The 22529-nt window shown below is 40.0% G+C and overlaps 1 protein-coding gene across 1 annotated transcript in view; it reads right to left on the bottom strand.

Moving 5' to 3' along the window:
• Window positions 1-11931: 11931 nt before the first annotated feature.
• MROH6 (maestro heat like repeat family member 6) overlaps window positions 11932-22529 on the bottom strand; it is a 28159-nt gene continuing 17561 nt past the window's right edge. Inside the window, exons 9-15 of the mRNA XM_060767094.2 lie at window positions 22188-22358; window positions 20720-20875; window positions 18295-18387; window positions 16287-16389; window positions 14378-14443; window positions 12976-13081; window positions 11932-11990 (exon numbers count right to left, since the gene is read on the bottom strand). Of these exons, the coding sequence (XP_060623077.2) occupies window positions 11978-11990; window positions 12976-13081; window positions 14378-14443; window positions 16287-16389; window positions 18295-18387; window positions 20720-20875; window positions 22188-22358 (708 nt within the window). The 3' untranslated portion in view covers window positions 11932-11977. The remainder of the gene's footprint in view (window positions 11991-12975; window positions 13082-14377; window positions 14444-16286; window positions 16390-18294; window positions 18388-20719; window positions 20876-22187; window positions 22359-22529) is intronic.

The raw sequence follows: 22529 nt of genomic DNA, 5'->3' as shown, positions 1-22529 counted from the left end.
TGTGGATGGTTCCTCCTGTTTTCAAGTTTGAGTGAACAATATTCTTGTTGATGTTATCATGTATTGAAGAAGTAATCTATACTTACTATTGAGATCTTTATCTGTAATGCTGAACAGAAACATCTCTGGTAACATGATAAAATCTTTTACATTATTTTGATTAATGTATAATTCTTAGACCAGTAAATTCCTGCCTTCTTGGTCGTTCACCACATATGAAGAAGGAGCTCTTCTTATCTTAGAAACGTTTGGGATGTTTTTAACAGCTTACTTGCTGTTAGATACCATTTATACATCATCTTATACAACTTTTCTTTGAAATTGCTGCACAAAGTATATTTTCTATTTTTGGGCCACCTTTTTCCACTTATCATATTCTCTTTTACAATTTTATCTTTTGTCTTGAATTTCAGAACCATTTATTTGCTTCTTAAATTACATGGTCATTATCTTTACCCACTTCTAAACAGAACTCATTTTCTTTGTCCTCTATGGCAGCATTTCTCTTATCTTGATTAAATCTAATCTCAGCGTTGCATGTAAGCAACACATTTCTTAAGAATCATTTTCTCTTTATTTAAACATCCAGCTGTCTTGTACAAAATGCAAAATATCTGAATAAAACAACTATCTCCAATTTTTAAACCATGCATGTCAACAAAAGGCTTCCTCCATTGATGTGGCTAGTATTATCTTGGGGAAAATTGCGTACTAAACTTGTAGGAGATCTTTTTTAATATAATGACTTTAGATTCATCAGCAACAACACGTTGCCTTAGCCTTATCATACTAAAGATCAGCATGCCACCCAAACCTTGAAGTATGACCTTCAGTTTACAAGATTCTCACATCCTTAAGCAATAGCTATCTTTCACTCACTGAAAACAACACCTTTCAAAATATAGATTGACAATGGAGCTGCATCTCTCCTTAGCATCATACTATATTTTAAATTTTATTTTTCATAGAATCATAGAATCAAAGAGTTGGAAGAGACCTCATGGGCCATCCAGTCCAACCCTCTGCCAAGAAGCAGGAATATTGCATTCAAATCACCCCTGACAGATGGCCATCCAGCCTCTGCTTAAAAGCTTCCAAAGAAGGAGCCTCCACCACACTCCGGGGCAGAGAGTTCCACTGCTGAATGGCTCTCACAGTCAGAAAGTTCTTCCTCATGTTCAGATGGAATCTCCTCTCTTGTAGTTTGAAGCCATTGTTCCGCGTCCTAGTCTCCAAGGAAGCAGAAAACAAGCTTGCTCCCTCCTCCCTGTGGCTTCCTCTCACATATTTATACATGGCTATCATATCTCCTCTCAGCCTTCTCTTCTTCGGCTAAACATGCCCAGTTCCCTAAGCCGCTCCTCATAGGGCTTGTTCTCCAGACCCTTGATCATTTTAGTCACCCTCCTCTGGACACATTCCAGCTTGTCAATATCTCTCTTGAATTGTGGTGCCCAGAATTGGACACAATATTCCAGATGTGGTCTAACCAAAGCAGAATAGAGGGGTAGCATTACTTCCTTAGATCTAGACACTATGCTCCTATTGATGCAGGCCGAAATCCCATTGGCTTTTTTTGCCGCCACATCACATTGTTGGCTCATGTTTAACTTGTTGTCCACGAGGACTCCAAGATCTTTTTCACACGTACTGCTCTCAAGTCAGGCGTCACCCATTCTGTATCTTTGCATTTCGTTTTTCCTGCCAAAGTGGAGTATCTTGCATTTGTCACTGTTGAACTTCATTTTGTTAGTTTTGGCCCATCTCTCTAATCTGTCAAGATCGTTTTGAATTCTGCTCCTGTCCTCTGGACTATTGGCTATCCCTCCCAATTTGGTGTCGTCTGCAAACTTGATGATCATGCCTTCTAGCCCTTCATCTAAGTCATTAATAAAGATGTTGAACAGGACCGGGCCCAGGACGGAACCCTGCGGCACTCCACTTGTCACTTCTTTCCAAGATGAAGAGGAAGCATTAGTGAGCACTCTCTGTGTTCGTCCACTTAACCAATTACAGATCCACCTCACCGTAGTTTTGCCTAGCCCACATTGGACTAGTTTCCTTGCCAGAAGGTCATGGGGGACCTTGTCAAAGGCCTTACTGAAGTCCAGGTACGCTACATCCACGGCATTCCCCGCATCTACCCAGCTTGTAGTTCTATCGAAGAAAGAGATCAGATTAGTCTGGCATGACTTGTTTTTGATAAATCCATGTTGACTATTAGCGATGACTGCATTTGTTTCTAAGTGTTTGCAGACCGCTTCCTTAACAATCTTTTCCAGAATCTTGCCTGGTATCGACGTGAGGCTGACCGGACGGTAGTTGTTTGGGTCATCCTTTTTTCCCTTCTTGAAGATTGGAACCACATTGGCCCTCCTCCAATCTGCTGGAACTTCTCCCGTTCTCCAAGAACTCTCAAAGATGGTTGCCAATGGTTCCGAAATGACTTCCGCTAGTTCCTTCAATACTCTGGGGTGTAGTTGATCTGGCCCTGGGGACTTGAACTCATTAAGAGCGGCCAGGTATTCCTGGACGACTTCTTTCCCAATTTGGGGTTGGATGTCCTCCAATCCCTCATCCACTCCATCTTGCTGAGGTTGAAGACTCTCTTTTTGTGAGAAGACCGAGGCAAAGAAGGCATTAAGTAGTTCTGCCTTTTCCCTATCCCCTGTCAGCATTGCCCCATCTTCTCCGTGAAGAGGTCCTATCGCCTCCTTGTTTTTCCTTTTTCTACTGACATAAGAATAGAAGCCCTTTTTATTGTTTTTAATGTCCCTGGCAAGTCTGAGCTCGTTTTTTGCTTTAGCCTTGCGGACCTTTTCCCTACAGGTGTTGGCTATTTGTTTGAATTCTTCTTTGGTGATTTCTCCCTTTTTCCACTTCTTGTGCATGTCTCTTTTGTGTCTTAGCACAGTTAGAAGTTCTTTGGACATCCATTCTGGCTTCTTTGCACTTGTCCTATTTTTTCTCTTTGTTGGCACGGTTTGCAATTACGTCTTGAGTATTTCACTCTTGAGAAATTCCCATCCATCCGTAACTCCTTTGTCTTTTAGTATCTGTGTCCACGGAATGCTGCTCAGTGTTTCCTTCATTTTTTGGAAATCAGCTCTCCTAAAGTCCAAAATGCGGGTTTGACTTGTCTTAGTTTCGGCCTTCCTTTGTACCTCAAATTGCAGGAGCACATGGTCACTTGCCCCTAAGGATCCTACCACTTCGACCGCATCGATCAGGTCCTCCGCATTTGTTAGGATGAGATCAAGAGTAGCCAATCCCCTTGTTGCCTCTTCTACCTTCTAGACCATGAAATTGTCTGCAAGGCAAGCGAGGAATTTGTTGGACCTTGTACTCTTGGCCGAGTTTGTTTTCCAGCAAATATCGGGATAGTTGAAATCGCCCATGACTACTACATCTCTTTGGTTTCTTTGCCTGCCAGATATCCAGAGATGTTTCTGCCATTGTGCAAAGGGCACTCCGTTTCATATATTAGAGATAGTTTAAATGAGAAATAAAAGCCTTGGCAAAACATTTGCTTTTATTATGGCAATTCTACTCAAAAAGGGTAAATGTAACTTCCCCCATATTTCTAAAGGCCCATCTACACAGCACCAAAAACATGGAAGTTACTGGTTTAAAAGCGGGGTGGTGGCTACATGACGCTAGTGGTAAATCCGTGCTGATTTGATGCAATGAATAAAAAAACATGGGGCAAAAGGTCCCCTTTTGTCCCAATTATGGTAGGAAAATGTGCATAATCGCTGTATATCCCTGCACTCAAGGAAAACATGGGATTTCCTTTCCCCTCCCCTCTGAAGACTGCTCCAACACATGTCTAGGTCCAGCTGGTCAGCTGATTGGGCTTGAAATGGACACACAGCTGCTTTAAAGGAAGCACAAATGGAGAGCAATTAGAACTCTTTGGAACTCTATTTTAAACTGTATAATATTAAATTGAGAAACCCGGTGGGAGTTTTTTTTTTAAAAAAACTACTCTGTTATGTGCTAAACCTCATATGCACGCATGCAAATCTGCTTATATTTATGTTAAGATATTTGCATGTGTGGATATGCAGTCCAGCTCATAGCAAAGAGGTTTTTTAAAAAAAAACTTCCGCCATATGCTCCCAGTCCACCCTCCATCTGCCTTCCAATACAGGGGAAGCCTGTGAGAACCCAATCCTGGGATTAACAGGCCTGTGTGGGGACCTGCAGTCAAGTTCCAAGTTTTTTTTTACCCTCACTTAAAATGAGGATTTTTGTGCTGTCTCAAATATCCTTTGTCTCTTTTATTTTTTTCCCCCAGACGTTTTCATAGTTCTTTCAAAATGATAGGTGATCACTTTTTGTGATTGTGACTCCCAAATAGTTAATCTCTCTTTTCTTTTTAAAATGGGAAAGAATGTTACTTCATTTTCCTGCCTAAGGTCATATTTTTATTCAACCATTTCATTTTGTCAGTATTCACTTTAATTGCCTCTGCTATAAAACCACTCAATGCATTGTTTATGCTGTGTATTTCATTAGGTTACATTCCAAATTGGTTTGCAACCCTCCACAACTCAGAGTACCTGACGTACTCCCATTATTATGTTTGATAAAAATACGGGATATATCTCAGAGGGCATGAGTCCAGAGCCCAGTTGGTCAAATTTTAATTAATATCAATGGCTAAAATAGCTATTTGCATTCCATTCAGCTGCACAATAAGAAATGGCATTATTCACATCACATACATTTTACAGATTTCCATACTTGAAGCTAAAATGTAATCTGTGTATTGTTGTGTCTGCTTCATGTTTAAATAATGCTAAGCCAAACTCTGTTTCTATGGTGACAGATTTATTGCATTTTAACCCCAAAAGTCAGCACTTCCCCATGATTATTACTTTAGTTAAATCCTGATTTTTAGGGGGAAATTATACACACAGACACATCCATGGCTTTATTTCACTGATCGTCCTGTGCTGTAATTGGCTGTAATATCAAGTTTCTTTAAGACATCACTGAGCACTGAAAACTGACTTATTACTCTCGGTGCATTTTAAAAGAAATTCTTATTCAAAAGATTTGTGAGTAGAAGATTCACCACTGCATACAATCCTGCCATTCAGATTGTGTGTGAGAATATTTTAAAAAAACAGAGTCAATACTGAGAAACAACAGTATCTAAATATATCATATTGCACTTCCATATCTTTCAAACATCTGTATTTGGCAGGGACAGTCTCAATTAATCTTCCGATCCACTTTTTTTCAGTTTCTTTCAAAATTGTCCAGTTTTTCTTTTTTCACTTCCTCTCTTTGTCCGCATCTTAATTCAGTTCTTGCAAACTGAGTTCAAAATGCAAAAGTAGGGGTAGTTCTATACAGACACTATAATTCAGTTTGGAAGTGGATTAAAATGAACTATAGGAACCAGTTGGAGGCTGGGATGGTGGCCATGGTATCTGCTGATTAGGGATCAGAACTGAACCCAGGAACTATGGCATCAATGGCTAGACAGCTACAGGAAAATTTCAAGCCCTGCATGGGATATATGCTAATTGATGGAAGCATATTATCTGGCTTGTTCTGGACTTTCTGGTATTTTTTTAAATAAATGCACTGTTTATAGCTTGACCCATCATACGGTTTGCATTGAGGATGTATATTTTGTGGACACCGCAACTTTGAGCCAGCTTCGAACTGCATTGTAGTATCTGCATAGATTCACTTAGTATGCACTCAACGGTGAGAAGAGGATCAGGAGGAGAAAAGGGAACAGAATTTCATCTTTCCCTGCAGGTAGAAAACTGTACAGTTGCAGTAATTTCCCACCTTGCATATTCTTCCTTGATGCTGATAATCACGATGCCATCTTGGCCGCATGCTGTTGTTACTTGACCACACAAATCCTGGCTTTCACCTGTAAAACGTTGAAAGGTATGATATCCAAGCAATTCATATCAATATTCCGACCTCCTCCAGAAAATGTTTTTAAAAAGAGAAAAATCCTTACAGCACTTATGAAAGCCAAGATCCTCTGAAGATGCTGGCCCCAAATGCAGACAAAATGTCAGGAGAAAATGCTGCTAGAACATGATCATACAGCCTTGAAACCACACAACACACCAAAGCTGAGAAAGATTGGTTAAAACACACAATTGATCTGTGATTGCAAAGTATAACTATTTGAAGACAATTTTTATTTTTGGTTTGCAGTGAAATTTAGGTGATAAAACAGGTAGGGATCATGCAGTTCCCACTTACACTATCCGAAAACTATTTAGACAAACAACTATTACTTAAAATGCTTTAATTACTGAGTAGTGGTGCTACAGGTTATACATACACCAGAGAGGCATTCCAGACCATTCATGGATGGAGTCTGGCATCTCTTCACATCTTATGATATAATTGAACTGTAAGCAGCTAGATCTGCTCAAACTATCCTACATGTAGTAATCACCCCTGCCCTGCAGCTAGCTATGATGCCCTTTGTCCCCCAAAGACAAAGGGAGATGGATTCCCAAGGGTTACATACTGCAGAAGAAATAAAAAAATCCAAAGTGTGCATGTGTGACCCATCTGTCTTCTTTATTAATTATGAAAATGGTACAATTAGTTATCTAAAAGGATGGTTCCCAGTCTTTCTATCTTTTCCCAGGTGCAAGCTGGTGCTAAAGCAGAAGGTGTCTAACAAAGTTACTTAATACAAATTAATCCTTTCCCATTGCTAGCTTTTTTTTGGTCATGTCAGGAGTGACTTGAGAAACTGCAAGTCACTTCTGGTGTGAGAGAATTGGCTGTCTGCAAGGACATTGCCCAGGGGATGCTTGGATGTTTTGATGTGTTACCATCCCTGTGGGAGGCGTCTCTCATGTCCCTGCATGAGGAGCTGGAGCTGATAGAGGGAGCTCATCCACGCTTTCTCCAGATTTGAACCTGTGACCTGTCGGTCTTCAGTCCTGCCGGCACAGGGGTTTAACCCACTGCGTCACTGGAGGCTCCTAGCTGATAGCTATTAACATTTGGCCATGATGTTAACAAAGAAGCCAGAAACCATTTCCCAAATAAATACTCACTGCAGTGAGACCCCAAATATATTGGGCAAATTCCCAGTTCTGTGTGGGAAGGATGGAAAAATCAGGCAGCCATTTCTTGATGGGTAGGAGGATGAATCCTCATCAATCCAAACAGCTACTTACCAGTAAACTAGTAGATTATATAGGCATCAGGAATACATAACAGTTACAGATGTAGATTGTTTATTTGTAAATGCTCAATGGGTTTTCAGCTGTGTTCCTCCTAGCTCCTCCCAAAACGTTTTAGATTTTAAAAATGTTAATTTCCTCAAATGTCTGTCATGGTATTGTGGGGGATATTTCCCCTGCATTTTGGGGAAAGGGACAGGCTGTTTTATGCCCAGAAAAACCAGGAAAAACTGGAAATGAGTTAGGCTTTCACTTTCTTGTTCACAAAACGGCCGAGTGTAAAAATAGCTGGAGTTGGGGGTGGGGGTGGTGGTGGTGGTGAATTTTTTCTTCCAGACTGCAGAATTTTGAATAAAAATGTTTTAAATGTCAGATTGTTAAAAAAAAACCTTGTTGAGATTTCAAGGGTGGGCAATGAATGTTTGCCTACATATGTAAATGCTGTAATCTGCTCTGAGTCTGAGTTATTATTATTAGTATTAGGAGACCCCATATATTTCACTTGGGGCATTTCCAGACAGGCCGTTATCCCATGAGCATCCATGTTTAAAAACACAGATGTTCCCAGGGGTCCATCTGCACACACCCCAGAAAGCCTGCACTTTCTGGGAGTTGGTTGCATATGATGAGTTGGGAGTTGGGATCATCATATGCAACCAACTCCCAGCTCACATGCTGAGAGCGTATGACAACTTTTCTGTAGGCTCCTGATAATGAATAGTTTCAAATTTATGTTTCATTTTATTGATGTCCAAATTGTCTGCAGCTAATATTTCCTTGAAAGCTTCCCCACTTTTATGCTTTGGATAGATAACATCAAAACCAGGCAGCAGCATCGCAACATCATGGATTGTGTAATTGTCAGCCTCTGACTCTTCAATATAAGTAGCTTGCACTTTCTGGGATGGGTGTCCAGATGTTCTCCCAGAACTTTCTGGGAGAATGCCAGGACACTCTAACCCCCTCCCCAAAAGCCCCCCAAAGCAGCGTAAAAAACCAAATGAACTTCCTTGGGCTCCATGAGATGGCTTGCCAGAGCTCTCCTGGCGCATACGAATGATGATTTTCCTCCTTCCCTCCTTTTTCTGGTACATCATTTGTGTGCTCCAGGAGAGCTCCAGCAGCCATCTCATGGAGGCTGGGTAAGTTATTTTTTAATGTTGTTTTGGGGGGCTTTGGGGGAGGGGATTGGTGTTCTCACAATTTTCCAGACTAATTTAACCCGGAAAATCTTGGGAACACTGTCTGGACTGCAGTCCAGACACCGGAAGCAGTAGGTTTATCCCATGTCTTCCAAGAAGACGTGGAACAAACCCACTATCAAATTAATTCACCACAACCCAGGGTTTTCCTGGTTTGTGGCAGATTAATTTGGGTTAGTCCAGGATGTCATCTGGACAGCTCCCTTATTATTGCAGACACTCTTGCAATAAAGTGGCTGTCTGGATAAGCCCACAGACATGTATATTTGATTCTTTTCTCCCATAATTAACATCATTCTTCTGAAGATGCCAGTCGCAGATGCAGGTGAAAATTCATGAGAAAATGCTACTAGACCACCACCATACAGCCTGGAAAGCATACATCCTAGTGATTCCAGCCGTGAAAGCCTTCAACAATACATTGAACACAATTCTTGATAGGCCAATTTGCCCCCCTGCAGGTACAGCTCTACTAATATGTAGGAGTGAGTAAAGTTCTATACTTGGGAACATCATTGGGAAAGTATGATAACTCCAACTATGAGGGTGGGTGAGATCAATATACTCCCTTCTCAGCTGTCCTCTCAGTACATATCACCAATTACAGCTGGCATGCCATGTCCCACACAACATCTCAGTGGAAGCCTCTCACAACTCTAACTCACCCAATGTGTGTTGTTTTTATCCTTAATCTATATCATCCCACCTCAAAATTTGTTTTTTATGGTCTGAGTTAAAAATGATGCCAAATGTGTAAAATAACCTGGTGCTTTTTAGAAACTAGTCTCTTGATTGACTGTAGTCACACAGTTTCCCTGTGTAGGTTTGGTTCCTAAAGTAAGTTAACTTAAGGAAGTTACCACTCTGTAGTTACTGCCTTCTATGCAGTAGGTCCCTTCTGCTGCAGTTGCGATATACCAGCAGTCAGGGGCATTAGTGGGCCTGACTGTCCTCTTCTACCTGCTCCTCTTCCCCTCTATTCCCAAGCAGGCTGTCCCTCTACCAACTTTCCTTTCCTTTGTTGTCTTAATAATACCATATTTGAAGAATTGTGATAAAACCCCTGGAATGCTTGCTATGTAGATCACAGGGCAGGAAGGCAGCATAGAAGAGAGAATATATCACCATAATGCTACAGTGGAAACGTGTGATAATGAATGTACCTATCCCGATATGAATCCATTTCAGACTTTTTCTATTCCTTTAACCAATTGCAAAAGGCTTATAAATCTGCATGCTAAATTCATATTTCCCTGGAGAGAATAAACATCCAAATTGTTACCAACTTTGACAAAGGATTGCCAGCTTTTGTCCTGTATGTAGACTATAAACATATAGTGTTATGAGCGGAGCCCTCCAGAACATTATTTTTTAACACTCTAAGATGCAAGAACTGTGAATAATATTGTCTGCCAAGTGATTCACGATAGCCTGACAACTCTGTGTTCATGAGGCAAATGGAAAGCTTGTTAAGAAATGTTAGGAACAGCAGTGCAAGCTTTCTGTTCTGCCTTGTGCACTCTGGACAGCTAACAAATCCGTTAACAAGTGAAGTGAATATGCTAGTAACTTGCGATCTGCAAAAATTGGGCTCAGTAATTATTGTGAGGCATCACTCATTTGTACTGCTCACAGCACATGCCAGGTGAACTGCTCCAGGAACGGTTAATTTCCCTTCTACTTTGCAGATAAATACACCACTTGACACATCGTCCTTGGCGATGGATAACGGAAAATCTACTGCTGACCCTCAAATCCCTCTGAGATTTCTCATTTGTTTCCAAACTGGAGATGTCATGCAGCTCACTCTGCATATTTAACACGGAAGAAGGACAATCTAGACATCTTTTTGGCTGAGTGGTAAACACTTAACGATTGCTTTTTCTTCCTGAGAGGTAGTGCTTCCAAAGAGAGACCTGACCAGCCAGCTACACACAAAAGCATGTAATTAAACTCATTTTTCAAAGAGGAAAATGAGAGGAATCATGGGAGGCCATGATTTTGAGTGTTTGGGGAAGCGTTCTTTGCCAACTGCTCTTCCACTTAGAATCCTCTCACTGCTTATTCACACCCCATGGGGTTCTTGACGCAGCACTATCTTTGTAAATACGAATTTGGAACAGTGTTAGGTGTGGAGAAAATAGCTGGGATGTACTATTGATCAGGAAAAACTACTAGGAAAAGAATTCAACACAAGTAATGCACATGTGTGCACACACATACAAACAATGGCCTAAATCCTAATTTTAGTCATGGCTAGAATAGATCCATTAAATCAAAGAGATTTATCTATGTGTCGAATCATTATATACCAATTGATTAAATAGGCTTCCTCTAGCTGGAAGATGCCACCCACAAACTGCTATATCTTTCCTTTATTCCAAATTTACTCTCTTTTATTTGCTTTTCATTTTTAAATGTCAAGTGCTATTAAAGTATTTTTAATGTAATTCCTAATGAACCTTTCAGAACTTTAGCTGAATGTTTTATCATATTCCGGAATCCTTCACATTTGTTCTCATTCTGTAATCTATCACATTTGTTCAGTCTCTACATTTCCTTCACATGTTCAAACTGAATGAGTGAATACATAAATGAATGGCAGCACCTGTGGGCAGCAAGAGAGCTGATGGAAGGAAATGTCGAATGCTTCTTTCCTGGGAAGACTTTTGACTGCTGTTCAGATTACAGTCGGTTTTTAAACTGAGGTCGGATCCAGACAGTCCTTTATTCCAGAAACATCCTCGTTAAAAAATGCAGATGTTTCAGCCTGCTTTCTGGGGTGGGTGTCCAGACGTTCTCTCGGGATTAGTCTGAGAAAATGTCTGGAGTCCCTCCCCCTCCCCCTAAGCCCCCAGACCCCTTAGAAAAGTAATAAAAAATTTGTGCCCTCCATTACTGTTGTGACAGAGCTGGAATCAGAGGGTGTTTCTGACGAGAATGATGGGACTCAGCCAGCTCTTCCGGGGGTGGGGGTGGGGGGGGGGGTAGGAGCAATTTTCCTCCCTCCTCCACCCCTGCTCTCCTGGCTTGTCATGTCTACGTGCCAGGAGATCTGGCCGAGGCTTCTAATGGAGACCACATACGTTTTTATTACTTTTCTAAGGGGTCTGGGGGCTTGGGGGGAGGGGGATGGGTATTCCCACAGTTTACCGGGCTTATATGGACTGAAGTATTCTGCAGTCCAGACTTGGAAATAGTGGATTTATCCCACGGCTTCCAAGAAGGCGCAGAATAAATCCACTATCAAATTAATTCACTACAAACCAAGGTTTTCCTGGTTTGTAGCAAATTCATTCAGGACTGTCCCAGATGTTGTCTGGATAGCCCCTCCTTTCTTGTGGTAGATACTGCAATAAAGTTGCTGTCTGGATGGGCCCTGAATCCATATCAGAGAAAGACAAGGGAGGGGGGAGGGGTGATGTAACCCTTAGTTTTGCTCTGCTGATGGCAGTCGTCCATCTCCCCCCCCCCCCGTCCCTCCTGCAATTTTAGTGACAAAATATGCTCCATTGCAATAAATCTTCACTGGGAAATTCATACAGTGCTCTTTATTCAGGAGGATATTAGCTTCAAATACAGGCATCAAATACAGGATCTGTAAAGTCAGCCGGAAAAAGAAATATGATTAGATTTTTATAATGATAAAGTACACACCCTTTTGAGTGCTGAAATATGTGTTCATTCTCAGGATAGAGGGAATATACAAAAGAGGAGAAGAGAGGGAGGAGGAGGAGGAAGGGGAGGAGAAGGAGAAGCGGGAGAAGAAAGACAGAAGTAGGTGTAGGAGAAGGGGAGGAGGAGGAGGTGGAGGAGAAGGAGAAGGGGTGGGGAGAAAGAGAAAAAGAAGAAGGAGAAGGAGGATGAGGAGAAAAAGAGGAAGCAGAAGAAGAAGGAGAGGGAGAAGAAGAAGAGGGAGGAATCTTAAGTGTCTATTCACTTAAAATGCTGTGGCTGCCTCCTGTAGAGTTCAGGGGTTTGTAGTTCAGGAAGGGGCCTTTAAACTGCTCAGCCAGAGAGATCCTGGACCTCATCAAATTAAAAAACCTCAGAATTTTGCAAGAGGCAGCCAAAGCATTGAAAATGGAATGTGACTGTTTATTTTTAATATATATGTGTATGGCATTGAGTAAGGCAGCATTGAGTTCCCTCTGGGATGAGAAGGGCAAGGTATAAATATGGTAAATAAATAAATAAATAAATACATAAATACATAAATAAATAAAATAAGTGAATAGACACCCTAGTGTGATGAGGTCATCATGAGGAGATTTAAGAGCCTCTTTATACCAAATCACTTTTTAGTATTATGACTCCACTCTAAATGCTATTGTAGCATCCTATGGAATTCTGGGCTTGTAGTTTGGAGATGCACTAGAAAACCTCTCTGGCTAAACATTCTAAATACCCCCATAAATTACAAATCTCAGGATCCCACAGACTGGAACCATGGCAGTAAAAATTGGATCTTAGCTCTAGAACTGTCCAGTGTGAAAGAGGCCCCAGATTCCTTTTGTTTTTTTTTTTAATCAAGGCAAATAGCTATCATTCATTAGTCCTTCCTTTCTATGAAATGAGCATACCTTGGGAAATAGCGGGAACATCTGAACAGGTCTGGGCAAAACCTGCATACTTTTTCTGGTTCCAATACAACAGGGCACTGTTTCTCTGATGGAAAAGAGCTAAAAGCTGAAATAAAGTGGAAAGGGTGGATTACCCTAATGTAGGGAGGAGCTGCCAAATTCAGTGTCCTTGTTACTTGATTTGGATAGGACAAATTAACTAGGAAACATCCTGTGCTTAGCATGGGGAACTGCAAATAAGAAAATGAGGCAAACTGATGGGCCCTTCTACACATGCATTATAACCTGTATTAAATTGGGTTAAAAGGTGGTGGCTGAATGATATTTAGCCAAAATGTGGGAGGAATCAGGAGGAATTGGGTTAAAGGCTGGAAAACATGCATTTAAAAGCTGCCCTTTAAACCCAATTGAATTTGGAAAAAACAAACACACCACACACCTTTCCATGCCTGTGTATCCCTGCAGGCATGGAAAACACATGCCCCCCCCCCCAAACACCTGTCTGTGTATTTATGTAGGTGCTTTTATAGCAGTGGAGGGAATCTTGTAGCAGATGTTGTTGAACTACAAGTCACATTAGTATGTTTGAATGAATGTGGTTTCTTCAAGCAGATTTTTAAAATCAAAGAATCCATGAAACTTACATACCTTCACTGATTACACAGTCATTGCTTCACTCTTTTAAATCTCATGATTTCTACCACAGCTTTATAGAACTGAAGCAATAACACTGTGGCCCACTGATTCTATGGGGACACAGTAGTAAAAATAATTTTGTAATCAGTGAAGATATGCACATTCTATGGATTCTTTGATTTCAAAAAGAAGCTCAAAACATTCTCATTTACATTGTCCAAATTCTCTGAGAAATGCTCTTTTACATATGCTTGGGATGGATTTTTTATGGGATGGGAAGGGAAAGGGAAAGTGCAGCTCCTAAGGCTATGTTGATTGATTTTTTTTTATTGACTCCCTGACTGAATGTTATAGAATGCTTTATGCAAGGCTGGGAACCAAGTTATTCAATAAGTTATTCAATGATTCTGGACATTTTGGATGACATATTCTGCATTCAACTTCTATGGACTTCTTGGACTATCTTTGCCTAGGTTCCTTTGGATGACATACTTCTCCCAGGAGATTCTAGGTCCAGCAGATCACATTTTAGTAGCTCCCATTTTTCAAAAGTACAAATGGACTTGAGACACTTCCACAGGGGAAAGGATTTGACTACATACAAAGTCCTTGAAGGTCCTAGGGATAGGGGATTACTCCCCATACCCACTGCTGTTTTACAGGTTTCACCATTGTATACATATTACATATTTTATTTCAGTTGGCATCTATAGAAGCATCAATAAATTGTTTCCAGGAACAACTGAAGAGATTACCATACACTTGCCTTGTTTCAGAAAGTCAACTTCAGTTTTTTGCATAGGACTCGATTCTATGTGGTGCAAGATGGAATCTAGAGATAAATGTAAATTAAAAGGGTAATTTTAAACTATTTTAAACTATTTTCTTTCAGAAAGTGATGGGTGCTATTTATATTTGCCATTAACTTCTCTAGTGACCTAGATTTCAATCTGAAGATTGCATCAAAAAGGTATTTATTTTATTTTGTTTTGTGCTACTACTTAAATCTGTCACAAAAATTACTTAAATCATCTACAGAAGTTAAAGTGAAAAATATTACTGGTAACAAACCTACAACAAAGGTTGTGCACACATCCCTTTTTCAAATCGGGCTTCGGCTGTTTTGGAAGCCTTGATGACATAGGCTCTGCTGAATTTATTTTTCTGGCCACAACAGACCACATGGCTGCTGAAAACGACTGCTTTTGGGTTTTTTTACCTACATATGGAGTGTGAGGAGGGAGGCAGCCCTGCGTGTTTCCCTGTGATGCTATGAGTGCTGCAACCTGCCTGAGTCAATCAGAACAAGAAAGCCACTCACATCACATGCTAGCTAGCTCCATGTTCTATCTCAGTGCCATCACTGCTCTTAGGACCTTGCTTTTGGACTCCATTCCAATCTTTCCCTTTGGCAATTTCATTTATGGGCTGTGAAAGGGAATTTGGGAGGATGCTTGTCAAGCCTGACTCCCTTGAGTTCCCATAGGAGAATTCAGTTCCTCCCCAGCTCTCATTGAAGGATGTGTTTTAACACTGAGGTTTGGGAAGAAAAGCAGCCCATAAATGTGTTTTAATACCAGGGTTTGGAAGGAAAGCAACCCATAGAAGTGTTTTAACACTGACGCTTGGGAAGGAAAGCAGCCTATAGAAGTTTTAACACAGAACGTGGAAGGCATGATGGGAACCAGCTGGCTTGGTGGAGGGCGGAGCCAGAGCATGCCATCTAATTTAACTTCATTTGAAGGGGTAGGTTTCATTGAAGGATATAAGAGGAAAGAATCCCAGAAAATGTGGTTTCTTAAGTCTGATGTCCTAAAAATGATGTAAAAGGGAGCCTCATAAGTTTCCCATTGCCGCCAATGGGTTAATATTCCCAAATCTTTTGGTTGCTGAGCTGAAAAATACTTTTACCCCATTAACTGACTTTGGGAGAATCCTGAAAACAAATCTGGGTGCCCATCAAATTCAAATACCAAAAACTGATTGTGGTCCAGCCGAATTGCACAACCCTACCTACAGCTAAAAACAACATTATATTTTAAAAAAGTAAACAGATACATTAAGACCCATATGATGATAAAAACTAATCCCCAGGGAACTATACTGACATACATGTATAAATGTATAAATACTAGCTCAGCTACCAGCACTAAAATATTAATAGAATATGAAAATCTTTATAATCATTTTAAAACACATGGCAGTGGAGACCTAAATTTGCACAGGATGGCATTGGTTACAGAACAAAAGGACAATATTCCTTATACCCCTGTACAAAGTCTAAAGTGAGGAATAAAAATGGAAACAATTTTATGGAAGCACCTATAAAAAATAGGTACCTCTATAAAGTTGTATCCCTCTTTGTACCTCTTTTTATAGATCTTTCCATAAAATTGTTTCCATCTCTGTTCCCCTCTTCAGTTCCAAGACTACTTTATACTTATAAAAATACTGGCCTAAATACCTTAAAGGCATCAGATCCTATCTGATTTTGGAAACTAAACAAGGTCCGCCCATGTCAATAGTCGGATGGGAAACCTCCAACAAATACTAAGTGCTACAAATTATATTTTAGAGGAAGGAACAGACAAATCTAAGTATTCCATGACTGACATAACCTAGGAAGTTCATGAGGTGCCATAAGTTGACAAGCAACACCATGGACACACCCTTACCTATAAAAATGGTGGCTGCAGATCTTGAAGACTTCTGAGGACTTTGACGATAGTCTTGTGCCTGGTTCAGAAACCTTCTCAATTTTCCTGGGTGCTCCTTAACCTAGAATGTAAATGATTTGATGAACATTACACTGGAAATTTTGTCTGCTAAAATGAGACAAGGGAAATTTAAGAAGCAAAAGCTAAACTTCTTAAGTCAAACAGCTAGATTGGCAAGTGCTTCTTTGGTCTGATGAATCATGTACAAGGAAACAAGCACATACATACCCCCTCCATCACCTATAATAATATTTTATTTATAAACCGCTGTACCAATCAGCTCTGCTTCTGATATCCCTAGTATTTCATGCAGGAATATCAAAATTCAATACATGTTGTGCATGTAAAATTCGATGCATGCAAGTCACAATTGTGAGAGTGTCTTCCTCAAGATAAATCAACCAATAAGTAAATCCAGGAATCAGCCATGTCAGCTTTGGACAAGATATGTTGAATTTTACTTCTATTTTATATATTCTATCAATTCTAGTGTAACATCCTCATATTACTAGCCATGGATATTAGAGACAAACTTGCTCTGTCAATAAGGAGGCGAATCTACTTAGATTTTCCTTTACATAGTGGGCTAAAATTGACTAGGAAGTACTGTCTGATTCAGCTCATGGATCAGAAAGATGACAAATGGTGAGGTACTTATGTTTTAAATGCCTTTTTAAACATTGTGAGATTAAATTTGCATATTCAGTAATAATGCCACCCTGTTGAGTAAAGATTCACAAAAATTCAGAATGGGTGCCTTTAGTTTCTCTATAAATTTTAGTTAATCTAATCAGGAAATTACTTTTGCACTGGTCAATTTAGGTATATTTGTGTAACTACACCCACCCAACCTCTGAACCAGCAATCAAATTGGTGAAACACTGCCAATATTACTGTGACCATGACTGGAAACTATCTTCCCCTTGGAACTGGACAGCAATAAACTCTTCGTAGTTGCAAAACAGCTGGAAGAAGACCATTTTCCTACACTATGAAGTAGCTGAGATTTTGCATAATTTCAATTTAACATATCTATCTACTGGCAGAATTACAGTCCCTGTACTGTATACCAAGATAGAAATATTGGCGATAAATATACATGGTGGACAAGTCATGTGCAATTGCCATGGGCAATGACCAAAGGCAATGCATAGTGGTCAAGTGTAAATGCTTCTCTGTATACTTTAATGTGCTACTGCGTTCACTATACAGGCAGTCTTCAAATTATGAGCAAGACAGGTTCTTTAGGTTTGTTCTTAAGTTGAATTTGTATATAAGTTGGAACAGGTACATTTTACAACTGTAACTCCAGCCTAAATATATCTATCTATCTATCTATCTATCTATCTATCTATCTATCTATCTATCTATCTATCTATCTTTGGATAGCACAGGGAAGCGTTAACACCTCTGTGGTGTTTCCTTTGCTTGTCTGTGCTCCTGTTTAGAAGATTTCACCTCACTTTCTGTCCCCATGATAATTGGATTTTGAAAAAAATGGCTTGTTGTGAAAACAAGGATTGCTGCTAAAGCTTCATTGGAGATGCCCTTTCCCCATGATAACTCTTTCAAGAGTGAATTGCCCTTCCTAGAGGTAGAGTTATCTCATTTCCTGCTGTCTCACCCCCATTCTTAACTATGAGTTATTTGTAACTCAGAGACTGCCTTTAGTCCCATGTTCACAATTCCACAAATACTGCCATCAGATGAATATGACCATCATATACTCTAAAAATCATTCAGCGTGTGAAGCACAATCTTTATGCTTTCATACATTATTAATAGGTTGCCAGTCAGTAAGTGCCATATCATCACATATTATATGTACATGGGTCATATAATTCTTTATACCGCTTGAAGGAAGCCTCTTTCTCTCTGCCTAACATGTTTCTTGATATATTTGAAATCAACAGGTATGAAATTAGCAGATAGCATGAAAAGAAGCACAGGGCTTAAATGGCCTTACGAGCTGCTTGCAAATCATGTCCCAAGAGTCTTCGTTGTCATTTGTTGTCCATCCCAGAAAGACTTTGCATTCCTGCAAGCTGTCCATACGACTCTGTAAAACAAGTAGAGACAAGAAGTTTCCCTACAACTCGATGTGAATGTGAATGTGGAATGTGTGTGCGTGTGTGTGAGTGAGTGAAAGAAAAGAGAATGAGAGGCAGAGGGAGATGTTATAGATGTATATTTGACTTAACACAGGGTGTACTTAAAACCACAGCCAGCATCCCACAGCTTTTTCGGTATAGCTTATTTGTTCTTTCTGGAATGACTGTTACCATAATTATTGAGCTTTAATTTTAAAGAGAAATTTTCCAGTCTTCTTGATGGGAATATTCATGGCCATCTGAGAGCTAAGAAAACCAATTGATCTTTATTCCAATCTCATTATTTTAAAACCTACCCCTGAAATTAAGCTTGCACCTACTTACTATTTAGTTTTCACAATTCCAAACAAATAGATTCCCATGCTCTGTTTAGTGGGCATTGAACAATCAGAAAAACATAAAAGCCCAATATTCTCACATTAAGTTCTGATCTAAGGAAGTCTCATGCTATACTCATTGAAATGTCTGTGCAACCCCCTCAGAAGTAAAGGATAGTGGGCAACCCATAGGGTATCACAATACAGACATTTGTAGGAGTTTTCTTTGACAATAAATATCCTTAAAATCACTTACATTAAAAGTTCCTTAGAGCCAACAACTGAAAGATGTTATCTGGGGACAGTGAAACATATGTCATACAATCCAGTTTCTAAATCCAGATTATCTGCTTTGAACTGGATTATATGGCAATGTAGATGTAGGTTCAGCCTGAGGGGCCACTCTTTTTGACTTTGATTAGTTTAACCACCCCCTGCCCCAATTGCTTTTCTCTCTTTCTGTCCTGCCAAGAGCACCACTTATACTGGAGTATGAACATTCACAGCAGTTCCTTTCTTAGGAGGTGGGTGGGGAAGAGAGGGATCACTGCCTGCACTGTGCCCATTTCCTGAAGATGGGACAGTCCTGTCACCATTCACACATCAGGAGATGGGCAGAAGCAATGATCACACCCATCCACCTCCTTAGGCCAGCTCCATATTCAGGAGGCAGGCTATATTGCCTTTTCCCCACCTCCTGAAGACAAGACTGCCTTGAGAATGTGCTCACAGATGCAGCCTTTGGGAGCCAGCAGTGAGGCGCATATTTCTTTGTGCTCACCACAAACAGGAGCCATCTACTCCCACTGTACAATATTTGCAGCTATTACCCTTTCACATGGTTCTGGCACCTCTAACATCAACGAATGTGGAGGGCCAACTGCATTTTCATCATCATGCTCCCTGTACAGTGATCTCCGGGGTTCCCAATTGCTCAGCCTTAATTCAGGACTCCACTGTGACTGGGTGCCATTTTGATGAGACTATTTTAATAAAGTGTTATGGGAATGTGCAACATTTACTGAAGTACCTTATACCAATAGTAAGCTCAAACCCTCATCTGGGTGGTCCCTTGGAAGGTACAGTCAAATTGTTCTGTAACACAGAGTCAGCCCAAGTTATTTAGCTTCCTGATGAGCACAGTACTCAAAACTAGCCCAATTATCCTGGCACAGGAGGAGAAAAACCTGCAGTGGCTCTCAGTCTTTGGCTGTAATAATACCAACAAGAACTATTAAACCAAGTATTTGCTGCTCTTCATGCTATGCTGTCTTTGGTAGCCATATGAGTCACTTCAGGGAGATAGAACGGTATATTATTATTATTATTATTATTATTATTATTATTATTATTATTATTATTATTATGCAAAGACTCTGGCACAAGCCAGTCACTTCAGGGAGACAGAACAGTATAATAATAATAATAATAATAATAATAATAATAATGCAAAGATGCTGGCACAAGCCAGTCAAGGTGATCCCAGTGGTGATTGACACACTGGATGCAGTGCCTAAAGACCTTGGCCTGCACTTAAACACAATCGGTACTGACAAAATTACCATCTGTCAGCTGCAAAAGGACAACCTAATGGGATCTGCATGCTTTATTTGCAGATACATCATAGTCCTAGACACTTGGGAAGTGTCCAATGTGTTATCCGATACAACAGCCAGAATAGTGATCTTGTTTGCTGTGTACTAATCTTGTTGTGTTTATAATAATAATAATAATAATAATAATAATAATAATAATAATAATAGCCAGTCTACTCTGCCTGAGGGTAGGACCAGTCCTTTTGGAGCACATAATTATGTTTCATTGCTAATTCACGGGGAATGGTTGTGTCCTTGACCCAGGAGGCTGGGACATTTATTCTCTACTTTCGGTGTTTAGATTTCAGCCCTCATGAAGTACATTTGGCAGGAGATGTTACATTGCAAATAGGCATAATTTCATTTACCTTGCCTCCATCCAGATTTAGTTCTTGCAGATTCACCATCAGTGTAACAATAGCGGTGAGAACCTGGTCTTGCATAGCATACTTGTCTTTTGCATCTATGTTTTTAAGTATGTCTTGAAACAATCTATTTGCAGCACAGCTTACTTTGTACCTCCCCTAGGAATGACAGAAAAAAGGAAAGTCGTTACTTGATGACCTACCTGTAAGAGATGCACATATCATAACCTGACATTCACCACTAGCAGGAAACCTGCAGAGTACATTTTAAGCTCTGTTTATTTCCCTTAGCTTATATAGTATCAAAAATGAGGGATGACTCAAACATTCTGAAGGCTGGTATTCTAAGGGAGTAAATGCCCGTGAAAACAGTTTTACTTCTGAGCACAAACACACTGGACTGGATTGCATGTACATTGCCTCTTATAATTTGGCTTCTACTTTTGAGAAGTAATGCTAGATCCATGTGTTATAGTGAGTGGGCAAACCATTGGTTTTAGCTATCTACTAAAATGGCAGGCAATGTCCCGTAGTTTGAATGCAAGTCTGAGCTTTTGTTTCACAATTTTAGGTTGGTGATATTTTCTGGCACCCAAACCATAATATCATCTCCTCTCCATTATCTTGTAGGGAAAGAACTGTCCTGTTGACCATGCAGAGGGACATAAGTTCTTGGGAAATTGCCAGTGACCATTGGTAGCTATGTCAGTGGGGCAATAAATCCAACTCTGCTTTTCGGTCCAAATTTTAAAGAAGCTAGCCAAAGGGCTGCACTTTGGGGGATTTGGAGAATGTGGATCATAACCTTGAATAGCTCCTTTAAAATTCAGATTAAGCACTGGGGAAGATTTAACATCCAGTACACATGGAAGCTACAAGCCCGACCGAAGACTGACATGGATGAATCTCACTTTAATTGCCCTGCTGTTCTGCTTTAGAAAGACCAGAAGTTTCTTTTTCAGCAGGAGCAAAACATAAATTGATACACAATTTTCCTAGTTAGCTATACTCTTTAAGCGGATTATAAAGGCTATAAGAAAGACTGAGGACTCACTTGGTCCTTGGACGCCATTTTATGTTTTCAATTGAACAGGTCAATGATGACTTGCAATTTTGTTATCTATGGCAAAATCCATGGAAAATATGTATATATTACATGTAAAAAGAATAATGTCTCATTGAACACTGTTTTGATTGAGTAGCAAGAACTCTTTTTAATTACAAAAACTCTTGAGTTGACTAATGAGGAGGAAATATCATAAGGCAATGCTTATGATCATACTGAAATCTGCTTTCCCTATGTGCTACTTTCCATAAATGGGCAGAATGTACTATGTCAAAGGCTGACAAATACTCCCTTAATATTAGGGAACACAGTATTATAGAAAAGACTTCCTGAATTCACCCTTTAATCTTTCTATCTATTTGAAAAGTCTCTGTAACATTAATCAGAAATTCTTGTCATGCTTACATCGGCCAGGAATGGCTGAAGCTGCTTGGTAATTTTCACATATAGGTTGACATTGATCTTCTGTTGCACCATGACTTTCGTTATGACCTCCATAGCTGTCGAGGCCACCTTCTCATCAGAGTCATCAAAACTTGGGAGGATATTGAGGATTAGGGCAGTAAGTTCTTTCTTCTAAAAGACATCAGAATGAATTCATTGTTTCTTTATTAACAATCAAAATAATAAAACAACAAAGCAAGCAATAACAAAATAGTAAAACCCTCATTGTCTTATATGTCTAGCAGAGCTACTATGGTGATCCCATGAATTTCATAAGGTTTCCCCTGGAAAGTAATACTCAGA

Source organism: Anolis sagrei, chromosome 3 (assembly GCF_037176765.1).
Source record: "Anolis sagrei isolate rAnoSag1 chromosome 3, rAnoSag1.mat, whole genome shotgun sequence".
In the NCBI taxonomy this organism is placed as follows: Eukaryota; Metazoa; Chordata; class Lepidosauria; order Squamata; family Dactyloidae; genus Anolis; species Anolis sagrei.
The sequence above is the reverse complement of the archived record's forward strand: the minus strand, read 5'-3'. Positions and strand labels throughout refer to the sequence as shown.